Source organism: Netta rufina (genome assembly GCF_964035555.1).
Source record: "Netta rufina genome assembly, chromosome: Z".
NCBI classification, from domain to species: domain Eukaryota; kingdom Metazoa; phylum Chordata; class Aves; order Anseriformes; family Anatidae; genus Netta; species Netta rufina.
In genome coordinates this window covers 53,466,814-53,490,726 of record NC_140126.1, presented here as the reverse complement: position 1 = coordinate 53,490,726, position 23,913 = coordinate 53,466,814, and the positions used below count along the sequence as shown (strand labels likewise).

The window sequence follows — 23,913 nt, the reverse complement described above, 5'->3', positions numbered from 1 at the left end:
TTTTTAAAAGAAGATTAATCATGCTCTGATCCTCAAACTAGACTGATAAATCGTGACAGCGTCACACAATGATTCACACCTAATTATCCTGGCTGTGAGTCATCTATCTAGCAGCTCTTCCAGAAGTCTTCTATTCAAAGAGGGAGTACATTACTGGAATTGGGACTACTCTTGTGTGAATGAAAAAGGAAGAGAGGAGAAACAAGAAAATCAGTACTACAAATCAGGTAGCACTGATGCCTACCCTGACTAATTTTCGTATGTAATTTGAGACACGGGTTTCCTCTTAGCTGTGACCATGTTTTATTAAAGTAAATACCCTGCAGTTTTATAATACAAGTATATTTCCTCTTTAAATCTTTAAGCTTGACTTTGTACATGTATATTAGTTATTAGTCTTAAAAAAAAAAACAAAAACAAACAACCCCCCCCAATAAAGCAAACCTTGTGACATAGCAAAATATTTTCCAGCTTCCATACAAAATAGCACGTTTTATCTGCTAGTAGAAGACATTAAATCTTTTACTGTATTAAGTGGTCTGTGTAACTTTTACAAAAGTTGTATACAAAAAACTTAGAAAGTATGCAAAAATTCCAAAGTACACTCTGACAGCTAATGCTCTGCGAACACTTTATTACACAAATTACATTCAGCTTCTGAAAATAGTGTTCTAACAGTGGTACCATCTAAAAATAAGACATCCCAGAAACACATCAAGTCAAGAAGAAGAAAAAAACAATTAAATAGATACTTTTTTTTTTTTTTCTTCAATGCAATATAATGCTAGTGATTTTAAAAAAATAGAAGAAGATTTAGCAGCTTCATTTTCTTGTGGCACTGTATTTTCTCTGTACTGCAACAGGTTAAGGACATTGAAGAGGAAAGGCACAAAAAAGAAATTGGCAACTGAATATTTATAGGAAAAATACTTTGTTGAAGCAGGTAATACGACTTATTTACAAATACAGAAAAGATCCCCAAGTTGATATGAGAAAATACTACTGCTTTAAATCAGTGCTGCAATTAGAAGAAGACTGTTTGTTTTATTAAGATGTTCACATAAAAAAAAAAAAACAACGGCACTGATATGAAACTTCCATACACTCCTCCACTTAAAAAACAGAACGAAAACCAAACAAAAATTAAAGAAACCAGTGTACAGCCCCACACAGACTAGTACAGTTTACAATTAAATACACAAAAATCTTAAACGTGCTTAAGGGAAATGGAATCTGACATTCTGGATTGAATCATATAATGGAGAACGCAAAGGTTGTCTTCATTCAGGATGATGAAGGTGCTGGTGGGGGTGGAGGTGCCGAGTACTCTTCTTCTGAATCTGTGCCATCATCTTCATCCTTCTCTTGGTCACTTCCTTCCGTGCTGAGTCGGTCAAAGCCTTTTCGGCTGTAGCCTTTATGACTTGCAAAGAAGTTCCCCAGGTTAAGGCCACCACCACCTTTCCCTGTGGAAAAGAAACCCTTGTCAGAAGCTTTGCTTTCTTGTATGGGGGAATAAATATCTACGCAGTCAGCACTTCTTTTAAGTATCCTTCCAGAAAGTTTTTTTTAAAGGTCAGTAAAAGGCAAAAGAACTAATTATATACATTATGGAAGAGAAGGAAATTTGTCTTTAAAATAAAAGTTTCAAATGACTTTTTTTCCAGCATACATTGTTCCATTAAGAAGAGTCTTTATGCAGGTATCTGTGTTCCTACCACCTTGTCATTTTGACCATAATCTCAGAGCACTTCATCCCATTCACCAGATATGCTATGAGCACCACTCATCTTCCAGTGGTAGTGACACATCCTTTTCAGCAGGCAGATACTGACAGATGAGGAGTTTTAAAAGATACTTCCACAGAACACCTGTGGTTTGCCCCCGAGTCCTTGTTCTGAGAAAGTTCCGTCAAATCTCTTGTTCACAAAAAGTGAACAAACGAAAAAGCCTTCATTTGCTGAGTGCTTATAAGATCTTAACTGTTTCTTACCTCTAAGTCTGCCTAAAACTCTGCTCGAATTTGAGTCAAGTTTGTGTTCCCCATCAGCTGAAAAATAAGGTAGATTTAAAAAATGAGCTTAAAAATCATACCCTATGTTTAAGTAATTTTCTCTATTTTCTGACACAGAGCACAGACATTCATAAAAATTGATCAACAGCACTAAGAACACTGAATTTTCAGCTTCTTGATTAAGGTGAAGTTATAATTCCTAACAGAACAATCATGCAACAAATGCTTATTTTATGCCATTCAGCCATTAAGAAGATTCACATGTAAGTTATTTCTGAGAATTTCATTACTTTAGCTGTAACTTATAACATGCACTACATTCTGGCACACTGAAAAACACGGTGTGACATTTGAAGGTGGTATATATTCCATTCAGGCATGACTGGCTTTCTTGAAAGACAGCGATCTGTAAATTTCTTCAGATATGTTGGAGGATATATACTCTTGTTCAGCAGAGTATACTCTTCCCTGATTAATATTGCTATCCTTGATTTGAAGAAAAATAAAATGCCACCAAACCGTTTTTCTGTATATAGTACTCAGTTTCCATAAATTTGTGCAAGTTTATTTTACCAGTGTCACTCTTCGACACTGTAAATTCAGACACAGCTTCAATCAGAATCCAATGCAAAGATGCTGCTGTAGATCACAAGCATTAATGACAGTACTGTAACAGTCTAGAGCATTAGCACACCAAGTGCTTGAACACTGAAAACAGTCTGAAGCAGATTTTAACACAGCAAATAAACATCCAACTCAGTTACACTGTTGCACTATCAGACTGCTTAATTACCTAGTCTTTTACAGTATGTCCTAGCCAATGACAGTACTGTTATTTGCCAAAATATATATATTTTTGTTGTTTATCTTGATAAAGCTGTTTATGGCATACAGAAAAAAAAAGAAGAAAAAGAAGTGTAATGATCAAACTCGACTACAGTCTGTCAGTGTCTCAGAAACAATGCTATTATATAATATGAATTAAGAACAAATTTACATAACATTGTAATTATCAAGCAAAGATCTCATAGCAATGGAGAAAGGTGCATCACGGAAACATCTCAAAATTCATAAGATGGTAGGGAATAAGAATATACCATCTCAGAAATTTTATCTGTTTGCATTTTTATGCCTCTCTAATACCCACAGAGTCCTCTGTTGTCAAGAATTTAAAGATCCCAAGCTGAATAATCAATTCTGAACTGAGTATTAAAATTAATGCATTCTAGACAATAACATGAATGTATTTTTGATGCCAATTAAAGGAAAGCATTTGACACGTTGTGAAAAAACGGTGGCTTAAGGTGAAAGGCATTGTTGTGTGCATGCTGATGGTTAGTTTGCATGCAGCATCACCACAACTGTGTACAAGGGAAAAGGGACAGCAGGCCTCTTTCTTCATACTGTTGTCCCTCAATATTCAGCGATGTGTTTAAATGAACAATAAAAGACTGTTAGTCATGGTTACCTCCATAGACTATTGTCTTCCTCCAACGAATAAATACTAAAATTGCCAGCAGGACAACAACAGGGATAATTAGAAGAGTCGTAATAAGAACAAAGGAAACTCCAGTGCTGGCCTGTCGGACCAGATGTTGTTTTTCCTGCTTCTTTAGAGGGTCTGTTGGTTCTGGGTTGTTTTTCAGTCTGGCTTCCACAACTGTCTCCGATTCTTTAAAAAGAAGACAATTTAAACAGGCAATCCATATGCATCAAGCAACAAAGAACAAGGAGCTAAAGAAAAAAACAAGCTAGAATATCTAAAGAAAAAAACAAGCTAGAAGTGATGAACAACAAGGAAACAAAAGGCAAACATTTATGGAACCAGTTTTAGCTCTTGCTGATGTTATCCCAAATATAAGACAGAGTCTGAGCGATACCACTCCAGCAAGAATGCCCTCTCCTTTTCTCAGATGGGGAAAGGAGAAGTGTCACGGAGATTTTTGCCTTAAAAAACATCTACCATTTAAAATATGGGCAAATCCTGCAAAAAGGCGTATTGGCAAATAGTGATCTAACGATAGTGATCTACTATCATTTAATATCTCCTTTTGGTATTAACATTTCCACAATAAATACAGAAATCCAGTGTGTGTTGTATTATCACGGACAAAAAGGAAAACATTTATATTTATTTTCAATAAGTTTGTGACAGAGAGTCAAATTCTCCTAACAGCTAAATCCCATGAAAGGCCTTTGGCTCTGAAAGTCTGTAGAGCTTTAGAAGACTGCATCCACTCACTCCTGGATATTTTGTTATCACTCCATCTACCGCAAGAAAAATAATTTCAGTAAAATCCTCTACACAGTGTTGTGATTGTGTATAAAAGATGACATTCTTCATGCTAACTTTTAATGAATAAAACTGTCCTGCTATGTATTTTAACATTTGATCTAACAGCAGATCTTAGCTGCATTGGAGACACTGAATACAATTGTTAACTCTGTAACAAGTTTTAAATGACGTTCTGTTCTGGATGAACAGTAGAGGCTTCAATTTTCATATAACACTACTACAAAGATAACCTGCTGTCTGTTCAAGTAGTAGTAACACACTTTTTTTCCACTAGCACCTTGCCCAGCTCTGAGGAGTGGTTCAGTTCTCCACATTTTCCCTTTAGAGCTTCTTACTTAAAAACTGTTTCTTACCCATGTGATACTATTTCGTGATTCCCTGTAGCATTAGAAATGTCAGCCAGCATGGTATCTTCCTAAAGAAAGCTGAAATGCATTGACATACCCCTAGATTAGCTATACTGTGGATGCTGTGCTGTCCACACTTGCCCTTTTGAGTGCTTCAGGAGGACTTATGTACCAATAGAGATAAAACAGAAGGACAACAGTTCTCACAGTAAGAATTTCACTGTTTTATAAGGCCAGCCTAGTTTATTCTACTATATGTTGTAATTGGCAGGTGGAATCTTTGGTATATTGCATGAAGCAAACCACAGAAACACTGAATTCAACCAAAGAAAACCACTTAAGAACTTCTGAACATTTTTTTGGTGTCTGAGAATTGTGGAGCAAGGGAAAGGTTGCTGGGGAGTAACACTCACATTTCAGAGCTTTCTCTGCATCTAAGGGGGCTAACAGACATACCAGATGGTAATGTGGAGTTAATCTACTAGTTAAATTTTCATCTTAGTGTCTGTGAAGCACATCACCACTGAAAAAAAAAATGTTGCTTGGTTGTAAATTAGTGTCTACTAGGTACAATGGTTACAAGCTGCTTTGTCTTACTACCTGTGGCAGCTTGGTTTATGTACAGTAACTGTATGAAACAGTGGTGAAAAACAAAACAACAATCAAACTAGTTAGCATTTTTTCCTCCAGGGTGGCAGAAACAGTCATAGCCTATGTGAAAATACCAGTTCCTTCATTTCTATTCAGAATCAGACTAACCTTTTATTTCCTGTACCTCAATACCAGCCTTTTTAACTGACCGATGTTCCATTTCTGTAAAACAAAATTATTCTTCAGGACAACTGACATTTTGAAGACACTCAGTGACATTTTCCTGCTAGCTCTGTCAAATGTACAGTACAATCCTACAGTAAACAATCCTATTAGCATCTGAACTTCACCAAGCAGAGCCAATGTAAACTATTCAATAGCTTACAATACCATGAAAAAAAAAAGAGAGATGTTGATTCATAAAAGCTGTTTGCAATAATTAACTCTTAATGCCACAGAGACACTTTATGGGCATGTGTAAGGGTTCAGGGAGTCCCATAAAAATATCACTATTAATTACAATCAAAATCATGACGGATTAAAGACTGGTTGAATCAGGACTCTTTAGCTACTGCAATGTTATACTGCAGTTTCAGTCAAAAAGAAAATAAGATACATGGACTTTTCTCATCTAACCTCTAAGTGATGAAGAAATAAATTATTTTTTTGTTTTTATGTTACTTTGAATAGAAGTCTAGAAATGCTCTTTTTCAGGTTAATACATTCAGAAACAAGCCACATCCAGTCAGACTTACAATTTATCTGGTCCAGTGTCCTGTTACTAACAGCATCTGATACCAGATGACCCACAAGAAAATCAATAAAATATAAACAGACAAATGCGGAATAACTGGCTTAGTCAGAAGTTTATTTATAATAACAGATTGTTACTGGTTGACTAACACCGTGAAGCCTGAGGCTTTCTCCCTCATACATTTTTTATCTGATATAATGTAACAGTAGATTATATTTTTATTCCTTAAAAGTATATTTGTAAATCCTTACATAATCTTGTTTCTTTTATTCCTCTCTCTGAATCCTACTAAACTGATGCCTGATTCATTGGGTTCCTCTCCATGATGTCAGGCTGTTTGGCTTGGGGGTTAGTGGATTAAAACTGGGAAGTGTTTCCCCTTGATCGGAATAGGGTTTCAAATTATACTAGATTAATTTTCTAATGATAAATATTCCCAAAGAAGTTTAAAATTGACGTCTGTTTTTATTTCAGCCCCTGAGAGTTTCTGATATAACTTCAAAGAAAGCAGTGAACTTGTCAGCAAATGACACATTAAAAGACCTAAAATGCAAAAAAACTCATACTTTTAAGCATATACTGATATGATAAGGTACAAATCTACCGTAAGGCAAATGCATTTGGATTTCTCCTCCTGTGAAAAATCAGCTCACACATCCTGGACTCTTCTTTGGCAGAGTAATGCTGAAGAACAATCACTTTACACAACTTCTGCAGTTGTTCTGTACTTAAATCATTGTCATTAAACCAGTACCAGATAAGTGACACTGATCTCAAGATACAAAATGTGAAGTTGTGGCATTAAGAACAAAAAACATACTTTCTGTGGATGCAAACTTCCACACTGTTCTGGCATGAACATCTCCAACGAATACTGTTTTGTCTTCTGAAGCAACTACATCATGTGGCATCTCAAAGCTCTGTGAAGAAAAGGAGTGACAGATTACTTTTAGCTGTCTACACATTGTCATATCCAGTCCTGGAAAAAACAGCAGGTCTAATGTGAGTGAAGGGAAGAGGAATTACATTTCCATTATATGTTTGCCTTCTCAAGGGATAATATCTTAGAGATTATCAGATACATTCATGCTAAACAATTCACATTTATGTTCTTGCATTTAGTTTTATCCTGTGAAATATAATATGCATAGTGCACATACACAGTGGTAAGTAAGTTATTATGTTGAGAAAATTGAAATATCAAAAAAGGTGGACTTTTTGAGATACTACATAGTGATGTACAGTGTATGTACTCCAAGAGCAGCTGTAAGCATTGACACTAGACCATTCATTCTCCACCAAATCTAGCAAAGGTCTGAGCTAACTTGTTCTTTTTTTTTTTTTTTTTTTTTTTTTTTTTTTAAATCAAGGAAGCATATTGGAATGCTATGCCAATTTATTATTGTTTACAGATATAACATTTGGAACAGGTGAACAGAAGATCCTATTTTGCTATCTAGGAGTGTAATGAATGAAACACCAGAATTTAACAAAAAATACATTGCAATTTTTGTAGGGCAGATCAGGAGAAAAAGATAATAAGTTTGGCCATGTTGCTTTTAGTTTATCCAGAATGGTCTTCTCATGTCTTTAGAATTCACATTTATTCCCTGACCTGAGTTATTGTCCTTGATACCTACAGACTTCAATGAGAAGCAATAAGCTGCCACATGACAAGCACATTCCAAAGCAGCACCTAAACCATCTGCAACTTAAAATTAGTAAAACTACGAGAAGAACAAAAAAATCATCTGACTCTGTTTTGAATAAATGTCTCTTCCCTATTTTTTACTCTTTTTACTACTTTTACTGTTCCCAGAAAAAGGTTTCAAGAGTAAGGGGCAGTTCACTTTCCTACCACTGAGAAACCAAAGAACCTGGAATAAAAACCTGGGGTAAGGTTTTTATTAAACTATCTTTGTAGTTAACATGTGTTGTTCTGTTAACATGTAGTTAACATGTGTAGTTAACATGTGTTGTTCTGGCCTAAATACCTTTCCTGAGGATGTACTATTTTAGTCTAGATTCCTCCCTAAAACAAGATTCTCAACACTTCCAGATCTATTTCAGCAACTCATATTAAGAATTTTTCCTTTTTGTGAGTAGACTGAAAAACTGAGTATTGTGAACTACCTTACCAGGGTAAGTTCTGGTAAGTGGTCTATTTCAGATCTCAGGACTAAATAGTGCATCCTGTATACACCATTATCACAAAGAATTGCTTACTGAAAAAAAAAACAAAAATCAAATACAAACCACCAAACCAAAAAAAAACAAACAACATCAAAACAACAAAAAAATAATAATTAAAGAAAATAATCCCTGTAATCCAAACTATGTTTCTTTGTGTGAGAAATTGTTTGTGAACCAAATAGGATGGAAGTGATGTATATAACAGATGTTATGTATTAGCAGAAGATTTCAGTAGTCATCCTTCCAAAACATTAATAAATGAGACAGACTTTCATCACTTAAATTCTGTTTTTCATTATCTTTCTTATAAGTTTTTTTTTCCCAAATCAAGGAAAAAAAGTGAATATTTTACTTGTATGTATAATATTCCATAAATACATGAAAAACAATTCAGAAGTAAGAAGTTTGAACTTGGAGTATTTTCATTTGTCTTGTGCCAAGCTATTCCTGGTTTAAAGACTGATCTTGGATCACCTTATGAAAGCTGTACACCTGCTCTACTGTCTGAAGTCAACATTTAATACAGTAATTTTCTACAGTGATCTGTAACTGTGCACAGATAGTTAACATTATCTAATCCCTACTGAATCTCAAAACAATGATAAATCCACTCTCAGTTTTTGTCAGTTTGTAGACAGTACAGCTATTTGCTATACTTAAAAAGAAATATCTTTCTGTAGTATCCCTTAAAACTGGGCTGCAAATCATTGAGCATATGTGCTACCCAGAAATGGGAGTCATTCTTTAATCTAAGACAATCTATTTATTTTTTAAGAAACATTTTTAAACTTTATTTTGCACAACACTTTATAAATAACATCTAGCCCTCAAACTAATCTTCTACAAAGAACAGATATAACCATACAACTCAGTTTTATTCCTGCATAGAAATACACTTTTTTGGACATGTAATGGACATTAGTATCTAATTCTATAAATATTTCTGGACCTTTATTCTTCTTTTAAATTAGCTTTTAATAACTATCTGCCAACAATAAAGTGAACTTATCCTAACTAAAGGTATTATCTGTAGGGATCATCTCAAAGGTGGTGTAATTTTTGAGCATTTAATACATGTAGAAACTAAGATCTGAAATTCTAGCATCTCCACTAAGTTTGGATTATGAGGAATTCCTTTGAATACTATACATTTTAAAACACCTGATTTCCTGTAATAGTTGTATAAAAGTTAGAGAAGTAGGATGTTACCAACAATCTCCTGTACATAATTACATACACCAGGCACTCTGCAATACTCTACCTTTCTAAGCGGAACGAAAGTATCAATTATTTCTCCAGTAGAGAAGTTCATCACAAATCCTTGCACTGGTTCTGCTTCTCCAGGGTAAGGCATTCCATTAACAGCGAAGAGGAGACCACCTGCAACAATATTGGATTTTCTTTAACAACCCACACCTTGCAAACTACAGTGCAGGTCAATAGTAATTGTATTGATGTAAAAAGCTGTCTGAGAAAATTGGAATGACTGACAGAGACAGAGGTAACTCAACAGGAAACTAAATCACAACAGAAAAGTTAAGTAAGGTATCACAGGGAAAAACTGTGGACAACCAGTCTATAGAGAGATGCTATAAAGAAGTGGTCAGAAGCTACTTCCTAACAGTCTTAAATAAACTGGTTGTGGGTGCATGGGAAGCAGGAGAGGAGTGGACTACAAAATGGAGTCAGACTTGCTCACTCTCCCTACAATGCATCTCCTGCTGTCAGAGACAGCAATGGGCTACAAATACTGAGTATCCTAACTTGTACATCATTTCTTAAATTCTAGGCAAACGCATCAGAGATTACCTTGATATTAAATTTGATATCAACTACAGAGTCAGGAGACTGACATTCCAAAATTCCTTGTCCAGCTGTTGACATTCCCACCACCTTCAGTATTGGTATTAAAAATCTGACTACAACCTTTAATACAGCTATTGCATTAATTATCAGATTTTGATAATAAACTACATAACTTCTAAATAAAAACTGTTTGTTTTCAGATTTTATATTTTAAAAAACTCAACTCTTGATGGCTTGGAAGCTCGTTAAGTTTGCTCTCTTCGATGGAGTTTGAAATGAATATTTTAAAACATCATTACTAACTAATTATGGACTGTGCCATCACTAGGAAGCAAACAATATAATCTGCTTGTTGACAGTACATTTAGAGAGTCTAATCAGTCATTTCTCAGGAGTAGAAATTATATGAAAGCTTCTTTCATCCCCCCCCCCCCCCCCACTGCAAACAGGAAAATAGGATAGTTCTAAAATTTTCCATTACATCAGCACTACTTTGAAAAAGAATAAATACCTGGCTAAAGATACATGATAGCACTCTTTATGAAATGACATTGTACACAGTGACATACTGGCATTAAAGAACTACTTGAAATCTGAAGAATGGGGAAAAAAAATATTACCTGGAACATAGGAAACTGCAAACAACTCTCTTCCAAATGACTTGTGCTTGATCTCTCTTATGAACTCCCCAGTTCCTAATCTGAAACACTGAATTCGACCATTTTCCCTGTCTGCAACACAGAGCTGACTGAAGTCAGGGATCAGGGCTAAGCTGTGGGGGATATGAAACTGTCCAGGTCTGCCTGAAGAAGTCTCTGCAACACAAAATACACACATTTGTGTTGTATTTTAACACGTTCTGCTTAGAAATAGCAATATTTCACATAATGCAGCATAACATTAGGAAAAGTTTTTTGTTCTCCTAACAGTTTTACTCATTTAGGTAAACTCTTGTAGACTTTTGCATTATCTTTGTAAAACCTGAATTTGTAAATTAGCTATTTCTCTATAATAGCATAATCCCCGATGCATAAATCTGAGTTGGACAGAAATGTAATGATTCACAAAACTTAAAATAGATGGGATCATGGCATAAATCTTAGAAAAAATGGTAAAGGCTTACCATTTGACCACACTTTTAGAAAAAGATATTATTACTTTTGAAAGTTTAAATATTTTATTGCTAAGAAAGGACGTGCTGATACTTGGGTTGAATGCATGCTAACAGACTCTTATTTTTTATTTTTTTAGGGAATATATAAATACCCACTACAACTAGCTGTATAAACATTAGAGAAAAAACTGGAATTTGATAAGAAGGGCAAAATTGAACTGGGACCTTGATAGTATTACTATAATAGACGTTTATAAATGACACTAATAATAGTATCAACAATCTCACAGCTGATGATAACATGAATTCATGATAGCAGAGTATCAGTGAGCTCTGACCTCCTCCCCACTGCATGATGTACAATCCATTTGGAGAGAACTGGATGATTCGGCTGTTACAGTAGCCGTCAGATACATAAACGCTGCCGGAGATCGGATCCACAGCCACATCAGTTGGTTGACAGAAATGATTTTTGTCAGTGCCTGGTTGCAAAGCTACTCCTAGGGTCAGTAATGGCTCTTTCGCATCTGCTCCCAGTTTGAAAACCTTTTAAATCAATAGAGAAAGATAAGAGGTTTCAATTATGGAGGGTGAAATACAAGACGGATGTCTGCCTATGAAAAGGATATCTATTCACTCTGTATAAAATAAATGTATATACTGAACACAACCTTAATATCTTGACTATGACATCTATTATCAGTTTTATAACCATTCTGATTGTGGGAAATTTATGCATAAAATATAATTTCCTGTGATTACAGCAAACAAATTAGTTTCATATTCTGAGCTTGAATGCATAGGAAAATTGATAAGCAAAGACGTAGCAGAAAAATCTGTTCTCTTTCAAACGAATTGCTGTTTTAAAACAGGTACTTTTAGTTCTAAATACGTTGCTCAAATTATTCTACACAACTATTTTCCAAGAAGGCTATAGGCATATAAAGCTATAGGCATATAGGCATATATTTCCATACGCATATTCTTAATGTTTGTCTTAACAAGCCTACATAAACAGTTTACATCATAATCGTAAGTTTATGTAAATCTCTAGGAGAACAAACAAACAAAAATGGCAAAACACTAAGTCTCTTGTGTTAAAGGTTCAAAAACATACCTGATGGAGAGCTACATCAGTGACCCAGTAGTTACCATTCTTATCTATACTCAAACCATGTGGTAAGTAAAACCTGCAAACACAAATGCAGAAGAATCAAGTTAAAGACATCTTTCAGGAAGAATGATATAAAGTAGATTTGAAGATTTTCTTTTTTATCTACAGATCAAGAAATGCTCTAAAAATAACAACCTGTTAGTATTTCACAAAAAATATACACTATAACTATAGAATTTTCTTGACAAGAGTGTCTCAAATCTGGAATTCACTTGATCTCTACTTTCTCAGTCTGACTAACATTTGGTATCTTTAAAGAAAATATACAATACTCTTCAGCTCTGCATTTCTGTTAATCTGGCTGGTAGATGAAATTATACGAATTACCAGATAACAGATGTAGTGAAGATGGCAAATGATTGTTATTATTGTTTGCAGAGCTTTTTTAGTTGTACAAATAAACACAAAATCATATAATGTAATACAAAACAGATATGTGAAAATGGCTTGGTGACTTTTGAGGCAAAATACGTAGAAATTGTAATAGTTCTATTAATAAAAACAACAACAACAAAAAGAAAAACAAAAAACTTACAGACTTTTGCCTGTGGAATGCAGCAATTTTGCAGTACTTGGATTCAGGACAAGAATTGTGTTCTGTTCAATTGGTCCAAGTCCTCTTTGTTGATAAACAAATTTGCTGTCAAAAGAACTACACAAAAATATGTAACACAAAGACAGCATTAGAGAACAGTCCAATGATGACCACTACACATGCAACTTCAAGTTAGGTTTTGTAGTTTAATTCCAGTGTGGGTTACTAGCACCTTTTGTTTTGTTTTTAAATAAGCATTGTAACATTGTATGATCATAAGGGTTCTAATGTTGGGATGTCTGCATTTCCTACTGAAGTTATGACTTCCTCACTAAAGGAGTACCAAATCATCTCAGCAATAATTAAGACAATCCCAAAGCAAGCAAGCAAACAACAAAAAAATCAATTTTTTTTAAGTTGTTAGTTTGCTTTTTTATTTACTGTGGCAAGTTAGAAGTGGGAAATAAAACAATTTAGTAAGAACATAGCAAGAACATAGCTATAGAACATAGCTAATCAGCAGGGCAAAATTACCTGTATGAACTTGTATACTTTGTACTAAGGTAGGCTGTGTTCATGCTTTTTTTGTTTTTTGTTTTCTTTGCAAACATAATTTGTTATTTTGCCAGAACCTGCTACAGTAACATTCAGATCTTAAGGTTCTAATCCTTAAGAACCTGTGCCCTTGCAAGAAACTAAAGGACATGAGATGTGTTTCTCTTAACCCCACAACTCCACATGTAATTTTCAAGGTACATGGAATATATTAATAGAAACATTTAAACATGCTGCTATATAATTCAGACATAAAGAATGAGCATTGCTTAACCTTCTAGAATGCACTGGCCAGGTGTAAAATTATCATGCACTTAACAAAGAATAGTTTAGTCATCTGTACCCGTACAGAGAAGCTGGCTATTACAGTAGCCTGTTGAAATGTGTTCAGACTTCAGTGAAGGTAAATAGAGCACGTAAAACATTTTGAAAAACAATTAAGCCTAAATGTTGGAAAAGGATATTTGATTATGGATAAAAAACACGTGAATGCATGACACACTCTTCCCTCCTGTCTTATATTTTTAAAGCTGTTTATTAATCCCCCCAAGATAAATCCAGCTATGACTGATGCAACTTGGTAAACAGGAACACGATTTTTAGTCACAGACCAGACTATGAATAAAGCTATTAAAACTTTATATGGTACAGTACTGGTAGCCCAGCCTCTCCATAACATTAAATATTTACATGTCTAGAATTTTCAATGCGGAAAGGCAATACTGGTTTCATATATAACCAGAAAAAATCTGACAGAACGTGTTCTAATTCTTCCATAGGCTACAATTAGAAATAGTGTTTAGGTATTATCTTTATCTATGGTAACTATCTGTGCCTATTTCTTCAGCCTCTGACAGGAATCAATATACCCTTGTCACTGTGACTGGTTACACACAAGGCATTACTAAATCTCTCTACTGCACTGTCCTGAACACTCTGCCGTGATGCTGCGATGAGACACACAGAATGGCTGAGGTTGGCAAAGACCTCTGGAGGTCATCTGGTGATAACCCCTGCTCCCACAGGACCAGCAGGTTGACCAGGACCATGTCCAGATGGCTTCTGAAGATCTCCAGGGAGGGAGACTGCCCCAGGCTTTCTGGGCAGCTTGTGTCACCCATACAGCGAGGCAGCACTCCTGGTGTTCAGAGGGAACCTGTGCTCCTGTCTGTGCCCACTGCCTCTTGTCATGGCACAGGGCACCACTAAAACGAGCCTGTCTCCATCCTCTCTGCACCATACCTTCATGTATTTCTACACATCAACAGCTGAAGCTTCTCCAGGCTGAACTGTTGCAGCCCTCTCAGCCTCTCCTCACAGGAGAGGTGCTCCAGCCCCTTCGTCACTGTCATGCACTGTACACCAGGTGTGGCTTCACCAGCACTGTGTAGAGGAGAAAGGCCACCTCACCCCTGTTGATCTGCAGGCAGTACTCTGCCTAGTGCAGCCAGGAACAATGTTAGCTTTCTTGGTGGCACGGACACATTGATGGCATGTAGCTAACAAGGGTACTACATTGTGTGCTACTGATACACAATGCCATACTGATATTTATTTGCTTATTTAATGATGGCCCAGTAGATTTTGGTTTTTATCATTATTGAAAGTTATATTCTAAGGCAAGTTATTTTGTTTTCAAGCGTTGTTTTTATTTATTTATTTTTTTAAAACAAAAACAAACAAAAGATCCAGTAACAAAAGCTCCCACAAAATTAAAAATAAAAAAGCCCCAACCCACAATGCTTTTCAGTAAATGACAGGGGCCCAGGAATCTAACACTCCTAAGGTACAGATGACCACAACTGTAAGACCAACACTGGACAGATTGAACGAATGTTTGGCAGCAGAACAGAAGCTTCTGAGGTGCTTGGCTTATGTTATACCTTTATGTATGCATGCAAATAACTGGGCTTAGGGTCAAATATTTTACTCCAACACATGGATGATTTTTCTCCTTTCCACAGCTGCATGATGAATGCTTGCTTGCTAGCTATTTACCTTTGCTAAAATGTTTTAGTTTATCTTACGTTAATGGATATGGATGAAAACAACCTTTTTAGGCTCAAGCTCTGTGAAGACTATTATTATTAATCAGCACAGATAATCACAGATGAGAATCTTAGCGAGGGTAGGTATTGTACAGAAACAGCAACAGCAATAACAAGAAGGAAACAAGATTCTACCTCTTTGCAGAACTGACTAGGTAGACGGTTTAAAAACTGATTGTTTTTCCTTATTATTATTCCTGATCCTAGTAACGGTCCTGTCCAGACTTCTAAGCATTTCCTGTTAACAACTACCCAGCTCTGCTGGGAACCGAGTGCTTTCAGCATAAGTATGAGATTGCATGGTATTTTCAGCAAAGGAAGCTTAGTGAACTTTGAAATGAGGTTATGGGACTGATCTTTTGTGTGTATTCTCCCTGACAAATATCTTTTTCTAGCAGTAAGACTGGTATGCTAGAGAGTCACTCTTTCCTTTCCAGGGCTTATGAACATTTTCCAAGCTATTCTGTGCTTCTTTGTTTTATTTGATAAATGAGGACCCAGACTACACTGACTCTTTCTAGCTTAAAAGAAGCAAAAGCAGACCAAGAAAAGAATTAAAACCTTACTGTTGTATGTCATATTACTCTGCTCTCAGCATGGCTTTCTAATAGGTTCTAAAGTTTCATGTTAACGGACAACTGAAACATGCTGCATCTGTCACAACTTCTAATTTCAAGCTCCAATACAATTTCATAGCATGTTTTCTACTTCAGCTGGCCACTTCACACTAATGCAAACAATTTATTGCTACATCTGCTTTTCTTCTGGTGTGCTACATATTAAAATCTAGATGGACCACCTGATCTCATAAACCTTGAAAGTACAAGCCTGAGCTCTACTCTTAATCAATAATCCATCACCACTGTGGCATCTTCCTCAGCCTAAATTAACCTACCTAGCTTGTTAAGAATGCAGCAGCAGATGTTCAAGAATGCATTATATATTCTGTATTATGTCTTTTATAAGTTGCACACATGGTCAATCATTTCTCATCGCAAATTCCAGAAGAATTCTCAGCTGATTCATTGCTCAGCCTGTTGAATAGTTCATATATATATATATATAATAGTTTATATTTATATATAAACATTTACATTTTGAATAGCACACACTGAATATGGTACGAAAGACATAAAACTGAGGACAGCGTGTGGTAAAAGAAGATGACTCATTAAAGGAGTATTTTTTATTTTTTTTTTTTTTAACCATGCCCAGAAGGAATGTTAGAGCCGCTGAAAAGCTGATACTATATTACAGAGCTTGTCATTTTGTAACCGTTTTTGCTCTCTAAAGCAGACTGAAGTTGCCTTACAGGAGCACAGACCATTCATCCAGCTGTATTTAGTTGAATGAGGATCCAGCTTTTATGGCATATATTAATAATGCATTGGAAACATTTGCACAGTGCCTAACAGCACAGATAATTTTATTTTATTTTATTTTTAATTTGTTTCTGTACTGTGACAGAAGCACTGAAACAGAGAAAATATATTCTGGGCTTTCAGGCTCAACTCATGTTTATGTTTTGCCGAGGAATATTATACTTCGTTACTTGTGTATTTGCTGCTAATGATAAACATTAACTTACAAGCCTGATAACTTCTTATCCCTCTTCTACATATAAAAACCATGATAATTCCCTTTCAAAATAATCTTTTTCTATTCCTTCTTAATGAAAAATAAGAACAGATACGTTACTTTTTTTTTTTCTTTTTTTTTTTCAGCACAGCCCATGAAACAGTCCCCAAACTATTTCATATGCGCATGAAATAAATGAAAATAGAAAGGGAGGCTCACTGGTTGAGCACACAAAAGTATGCATATTTCCTATGCAGCAAGATTTGGAACAAATATTTAGCTTCAGTTATGTTTTCAACATACATTGTTTTAAAATCACTCTAAATATAGGCCCACAGAATTTTTAGTTTATCTATTTTAAGGGCTCCTAACAGCACTAGGCTTCACAGAATCGCAGAATGGCTCAGGTTGGAAGGAAGCTGAAAGACCATCCAGCTCCAACCCCCTGCCATGGGCAGGGATTCCACCCACAATATTGGGTTGTTCAGGGCCCCATCTGGCTTGGGCTTGAACACCTCCAGGGATGGGGCATCCACAGCTTCTCTGGACAACCTGTGCCAGTGCCTCACTTCCCTCTGAGTGAAGAATTTCTTCCTAACTTTTAATCAAAATCTCCCCTCTTTTAGTTTAAAACCATTCCCCCTTGTCCTGTCATTATCTGACTGAGCAAAAAGTCACTCTCCGTCTTTTTTATAAGCCCCCTTTAAGTATTGAAGTGTTGCCATAAGGTCATTCCAGAGCCTTCTCTTCTTTGGGCTGAACAGCCCCAGCTCTCTCAGTCTTTCTTCATAGAAAAGAAATAAATTTCATATGAACTATTCAGCTATGCTCCACAAGAGGAAGAATAAAACAACACTTGAGAACAAAACAAGTGAATCCTTAAGTGAATCAGGATTCTACACATAGATATCTTCAGTCAGGAAGTTTTACTTTTTTCCAACTCCAGTCCGTGCATGATGGCAAATAGGTGAGCCTCCACACTAAACTCACGTGCAGATTAACACGTGATATTTTACCATTACTACGTGGAAACATTTAGCACATTTCATAAAATAACCAGGTTAATTACCAATTGACAGAAAGAAGCTGTCAGCTGTTAGCTCTAAGGTGCTAGCTCAAGGCTGACTACTCAGTGGCAGACAAACGAGTGAATACAATGTTATACATTATTCAGAAAGAACAAAGAATGGAAGAGAGAAGGTGCTTTAAACCTATAACCCTGAAGCATACTTCCTTTCCCCCATTTCAGGAAGTAAGAACTAGAAGAAGATATAGAGATGACAGTAATAGTGATGAATTATTTTGATACAAAGGGGACCAAATGCACTGGGACTCTCATGGAAATACCTCACTGGAAATGAGGGAACTGATAGGGATATTAAAGAAGCTCAAAGAAATTATGAGTGTCAGGAGAAGATAAACTGGAAATGATTGTGTATTGTTGGCAGAAGCAAAATGATGAACATAAAATGAGTGATGAGGTAGCAGGTGCAATACTTTTAAGACAAGGTCTTTTTCACACTTAGTGCAACAGTCAAAATGCAGAACTCACTGGTAAGGGTGTAAAGGTTTTATACAACTTCCAAAACCATAAGTAACCTGGCACATTTATTGATGGGGAAACTCCCTAGAGATTATAAACATAAGTAGTTTTTTGTTTTGTTTTGCTTTCTTCCCCTCCTAGGAAGTCCCTTAGTCAAGCTTCTAATACTCAGAATATGGGCATCTGCTGTTGTCCAGGACTGGACTGGAATAAGTCAATCTTTAGTGTGACCCAGCACAGGTATTGGGTACATCAATTTCTAGATTTCAGACCACAACTCTGATCCTCTGCACCCGCACCATAAGAAGTTTTTGTTTTATTTAGAATCACAGACTCATAGATTGGTTTGTAGGGGACCTTAAAGACCATCTAGTTCCAACCCCCCTGCCATGGGCAGGGACACCTCCCTCCAGACCAGGCTGCCCAAAGCCCCATCCAGCCTGGCTTTGAGCACCTCCAGGGATGGGGCATCCACAGCTTCTCTGGGCAGCCCGGGCCAGTGCCTCACCGCCCTCAGAGTAAGAAATATTTCTACCTAATATCTGATCTAAACCTACCTTCTTTCAGCTTAAAACTACTTCCCCTGGCCCTGTGACTACAGGCTCTGGTTAAAAGCCTTTCTCCTTTTTATAAGCTGCTTTTATACACTGGAAGATGGTTATATTGTCTCACCAGAGCATTCTCTTCTCCAGGCTGAACAACCCCAACTCTCTAAGCCTCTGTGCACAGGAGAGGTGCTTCAGCCCTCTGAACATTCCTGTGGCTTCCTATGGACCTGCTCTAACAGGCCCATGTCCTTCTTGTGCTGGGGCCCCCAGAGCTGGCCACGATCCTTTCGATGCAGCCCATCAGGATACAGCTGGCTTTCTGGGCTGCAAGTGTACATTGCCAGCTCGCATCCAATTTTCCATCTACCACTATTCCAAGGTCCTTCTCTGCAGGGCTGCACTCAACCACTTCATCACCCAGACTATATTGATTGTCCTGACCCAGATGCAGCATCCTGCACTTGGCCATGTTGAACCTCATGAGGTTCACCTGGGCCTACCTCTCAAATCTGTCCAGGTACCTCTGGATGGCATCCCTTCCCCAGTAAAGTGTTTACTGCACCACTGAGTTTGGTGTCAACCGCAAACTTGCTGAGGGTACCTGTGTCATTAATTAAGATAATAAATACTATTGGTCTCAGTATGGACCGTTGAGGGACACCACTGATTACTGGTTTCAATTTGGACATTGAGCCATGGACTAACTCTTTGGATGAGGTCATCCAGCCAATTCTTTATCCATCAAATAGCTCTTCCACCAAATTTAAAGTTTAAGTTTAACCTCTGTAGACTTCCTAAAGACTGCTTGGTCCCAAACTCCAGTTTTGTGCTCTGGGCTGTGGGTATACCTCAGTTGTCAGAATCCCCCAAAATATACATTTCAGAAGTGAGAAATGAACAAAACTGCCAGATTATTTTCAAATGTTTTTTCAGTACTTTCTTCAATGACGCAAAGAAGAAAATTTATATTCATCTGTAGGAGGATGAGAAAAAACAAATCAATACCAGCTTTTAGTTGAAGATTGAGTAATACAAGTTGCAGCATGCATCATCCTTTCAAGTTTGACAGTCTACACTTGCATACTCTTGAGCTGGAGAGATCACTGATACCATGCACAAGAAACTTAAATGATTGCCTTACCTTCTACATTACATCACTTAGCCAAAAAACAACTGATTTTTCTCCATAGAAGAGTATTCTAAGCATCATTTTACTATAACACTGAGAAAGCTGCCTCCTCTAATTTTCAGAAAATATCTTCTCTTAAAATATATTCATCAAGAGTTGGAAAAAAAACACCATACTGTTTAGCCTTGTAAGTATCAAGAACAGATACTTAGAAGAAAGATTTAAAAAGCACACTTACAAGGAGTACTATATAGTATTCTGTTATAAACTAGCATTAATTACTCCCAGTGTTCTGTTGCAGTTTCACGAAGTGTTTTTTTTTTTGGCAACTAAATGGTTAGATATACTGTTTAAAAGCTGAAAGACATAATGAGATATATTCCAGGACTCTGGAATGTTCTGCTTTTAAAATAATAAATAGCCAACATAAAATCTTGATTTTGTGATGACACTAGTTTTTAATGATGAAAGTCTGTTTCGAATGAATGCTCTACATGCCCCCCATCCCTCCCATTTGTTTTTTTCAGCACTGAAGCTAGCTTTGCATGTCTTAAACCCAAGTATTAATAGTAGTGTACCTTACTAAAACAGCATTCTCCCCAACCTATTGTTCCAGCCGAAGACATGGACAAGCAGGGATAAGTTTTGGGACATAATGTACAATATTTTTTTTTCTCTGGAGACATATTCTTACCGTCTAAAGATCTAGCAACCCTATAGCCCTGACGACGTCAGTCGACACTTAAATTCTGAGTCTCCTGAAGGCACTTTCAGCCAAAGAGCTGAATCTTAAACAGAAAGGAACTGCAATCTATTTTGTTTCTTTGAGAAGATGCACAAGATATATACACTAAATTGACCTTTTAACAAGCCATTCTGCAAAATGTCTACTTACTTTTCATCCCAAACATGATCACCTCTGTGGAAGACAACTAAGTTATTTTCAAGGTCCAGAGCCAAGCCAGAAACTTGGCCCAGCTTGAGGTCTAACCCAGGCCACTCCACAGCCTCTTCTATGTGGAAATCTGACCAAAGAAACGAACAACGACAAAAAAAGGCAGACATTAATGTAGCACATTTATACTAATAAAACACACACGCACACACACACAAAAGAAAGAATATAAATCTGGTTAACTGGCTTTTTGCATGTATGGACATACTCTTGCATGCAGAATTTCCATGAATGCATTGCAATTTAATTCCAAGCATAGCTTTATGCTTTTTAAGTAAAGCATGCACAAACATTGGTATCCTGCTAGTAGTCTGGAAGGACGATAGAAACTTCACAGCTTTGTTAATACTTTCTAATATTGGTTGATTGGTTGATTACAGAAACATACAAATACTATCCAAAATAAGCAAGCAAATTTAAATAATAACCTATCAGTATTTTATTTAAAAAGCATAATGGAAGAATAGGAATCACTAGTCTATCTATAAATCTGAAGTGGCTGATTCACAACTTTTTTCAAAAAAGTTTTTAACACAAAGAAAAAAAAACCACAATGCAGAGAAGCAAGATAAACAGCAAGATAAACAGCAAAGAGAAACAAATAAAACAGTACTTTTGTGAAGTTTCTTCTCCTATGACATTTCTTAAAACAAACATATGCACTAATTAGCTGTAGTTAGTGTTTGTATCCTAATGCAAAGATTACAGGCATGAATAGGAAATAGATGTCTAAACCTGATGAAAGAAATGAAGGAGGGTATCTGTCACTGTTTATGTATTAGGGCACTTTTTAAGAACATATGCTGGAAGTTTTTGAATAACACAAATGTGATTTTCACACTAAGCCAAAAATACAGGATTTAGCAAGGGAACCACTACTAAAAAAAATGGATACTTTCTGTTTTTGTCTTAAGTAGTAAAACTCCTCAATGAAGGGAGAAAAATATAGCTGCAAATTAAGATTAAAAAAAGACTGAAATCAGACTTTTAAAAAAAAAGTTTGCTTCAAGCTAAGTATGCTTTATATAAAAGTAGACTTACAATGATTAAATGTGTGAACAGAGATGTCCAAAACTTGGAAAAGCAGCAGAATGTTGGCTGCAAGGATTAATTTCTTACAAATAGACTGCTTAATATGCAATTTGAAAGAGGTTGGTCTGGATTGCTCTTGCATTATTGACAGATAATTGAACTGTATTCCCCAAAATAAAAAATACAACCACAAGAAAAATGTTACTAAAACTGATAAAACAAAAAAGAAAACAAAATCTGTTAAGAAGCTTTCTATATGTTAGAAAATCCATCACTCCTTTCTTTTGGATGTGAATTTATTCAACGTAATTCAGATATTTCTAAGGTACAGGCTTTGTATGTAGGTACACACTGACAAATTGAAGGTGAATAGAAAAGAGTTTTTTTTCAGTTATCTGAAACTGGAGCTGTTCCAGTAGTATTCAAACTGTCTGCTAGCATCTTTTTCGCTATTTTCAGTTTTGCAAATTTTAGCTCAACCTGAAGTTTGTGTATTTTGCTGTGATCCTCAAAACCAATCATTGGGGTACAACCTAGCCACATGTAATACTACATACAATCTCCATTCACAGAGTGCTGAAAGATCAGTGTTTTGAAACAAGTTCTCAACACAAATTACCCAAGGAATACAAGAGGCTTCACTTGGAAGTGTTATTCTCATGAAAGGAAAAATAAAAAGGGACAATATCCCCAAAATCTTAATCGCAACCTCTGCAACCCAGCTTTCTGGTAAGTGTAATTCCCACTTCCTTTTTACTTGGAAGAGATGCAGTCTGAGGAGAAAAAGCAAACATGGTGGAGGGAAAAGTATTTTCTACAATCTACACAGGGAAAAGAGAAAAACAGTGCTGAAAACTTAGCACAGACTAGGAGATATTTTACCTTTGTAGTTCTAGATACCTAGCTGTGAGTAGCTAACAGAGAAATTCTGTTGGGTAAAGCAAACCTAAGACAAATCTAAGATAGTCACCACCAGTGAATATAAAAAAGCAATCAGAAAATTCAAAACCAAGAATCCTAATGCAGCAGTTTTAGGTGAAAAAAAGTTCCAAACTAAGAGAGGATAAAAATAAAATTAAACATATTCATAAAAACCACAGTACTTTGGTACTGTTGAGTTGGTAGCAGCAGGTGCAATACCAGGTATGTTCACCTGTACCAGGACACCAGGATTTTGTAAGCAATAAAAGGACAGAAAACCAGTGTCTGCTTCATCAGTTGCTAAAAGTTAGCCTGCATGAAACTTACATACATTTAATGTTTCAGTGCCCCGTGGTCATTGAGACTTTTCCCAAAAACATAGAAAAACTAAAGTCTCAATACAGAAAGCCTGTATTTTGTCCTTTGTAAAATTCAGTTTCCAAAAAGGCATGCAGGATACACAATTTTTATAGTTACTTTTAAAGGACAAAAATATTTCTCATAGATGAAAACATTAAAATCATAGAATCATTTAGATTGGAAACACCCTTCAGAATGAAGTCCGAACATCAAACAGTGTAATGTAGTCTAATTACAAGAACTCCAGCTACACAACCTTTGGATTTTCTCAGTTTTTCAGAATTGGTTTACTGTTATTTTTTCTTGTTCATGTACAGGTTTCATATTGAAAGTCCTTCCATGAAGGGAATTAACTTTTTACATAAGCTTACTTACTAAATGTATGTATCATATATTCATATATCTAAGACTGGTTGTTAA

At 36.1% G+C, this 23,913-nt stretch overlaps 1 protein-coding gene across 6 annotated transcripts in view; it reads right to left on the bottom strand.

The window, feature by feature from the left end:
* Window positions 1-356: 356 nt before the first annotated feature.
* The window catches only part of PAM (peptidylglycine alpha-amidating monooxygenase), a 147,052-nt gene continuing 123,495 nt past the window's right edge, over window positions 357-23,913 (bottom strand). For 5 of the 6 annotated variants that reach the window (XM_084305002.1, XM_084305001.1, XM_084305005.1 and 2 more), the window contains 11 exons: window positions 21,121-21,250; window positions 12,825-12,941; window positions 12,233-12,305; window positions 11,454-11,661; window positions 10,622-10,816; window positions 9,457-9,575; window positions 6,823-6,922; window positions 5,417-5,470; window positions 3,483-3,686; window positions 1,994-2,050; window positions 357-1,466 (listed from right to left, as the gene is read on the bottom strand). In XM_084305002.1, the coding sequence (XP_084161128.1) occupies window positions 1,285-1,466; window positions 1,994-2,050; window positions 3,483-3,686; window positions 5,417-5,470; window positions 6,823-6,922; window positions 9,457-9,575; window positions 10,622-10,816; window positions 11,454-11,661; window positions 12,233-12,305; window positions 12,825-12,941; window positions 21,121-21,250 (1,439 nt within the window). In that variant the 3' untranslated portion in view covers window positions 357-1,284. The remainder of the gene's footprint in view (window positions 1,467-1,993; window positions 2,051-3,482; window positions 3,687-5,416; window positions 5,471-6,822; window positions 6,923-9,456; window positions 9,576-10,621; window positions 10,817-11,453; window positions 11,662-12,232; window positions 12,306-12,824; window positions 12,942-21,120; window positions 21,251-23,913) is intronic. The other variant, XM_084305004.1, reaches the window with a different exon arrangement.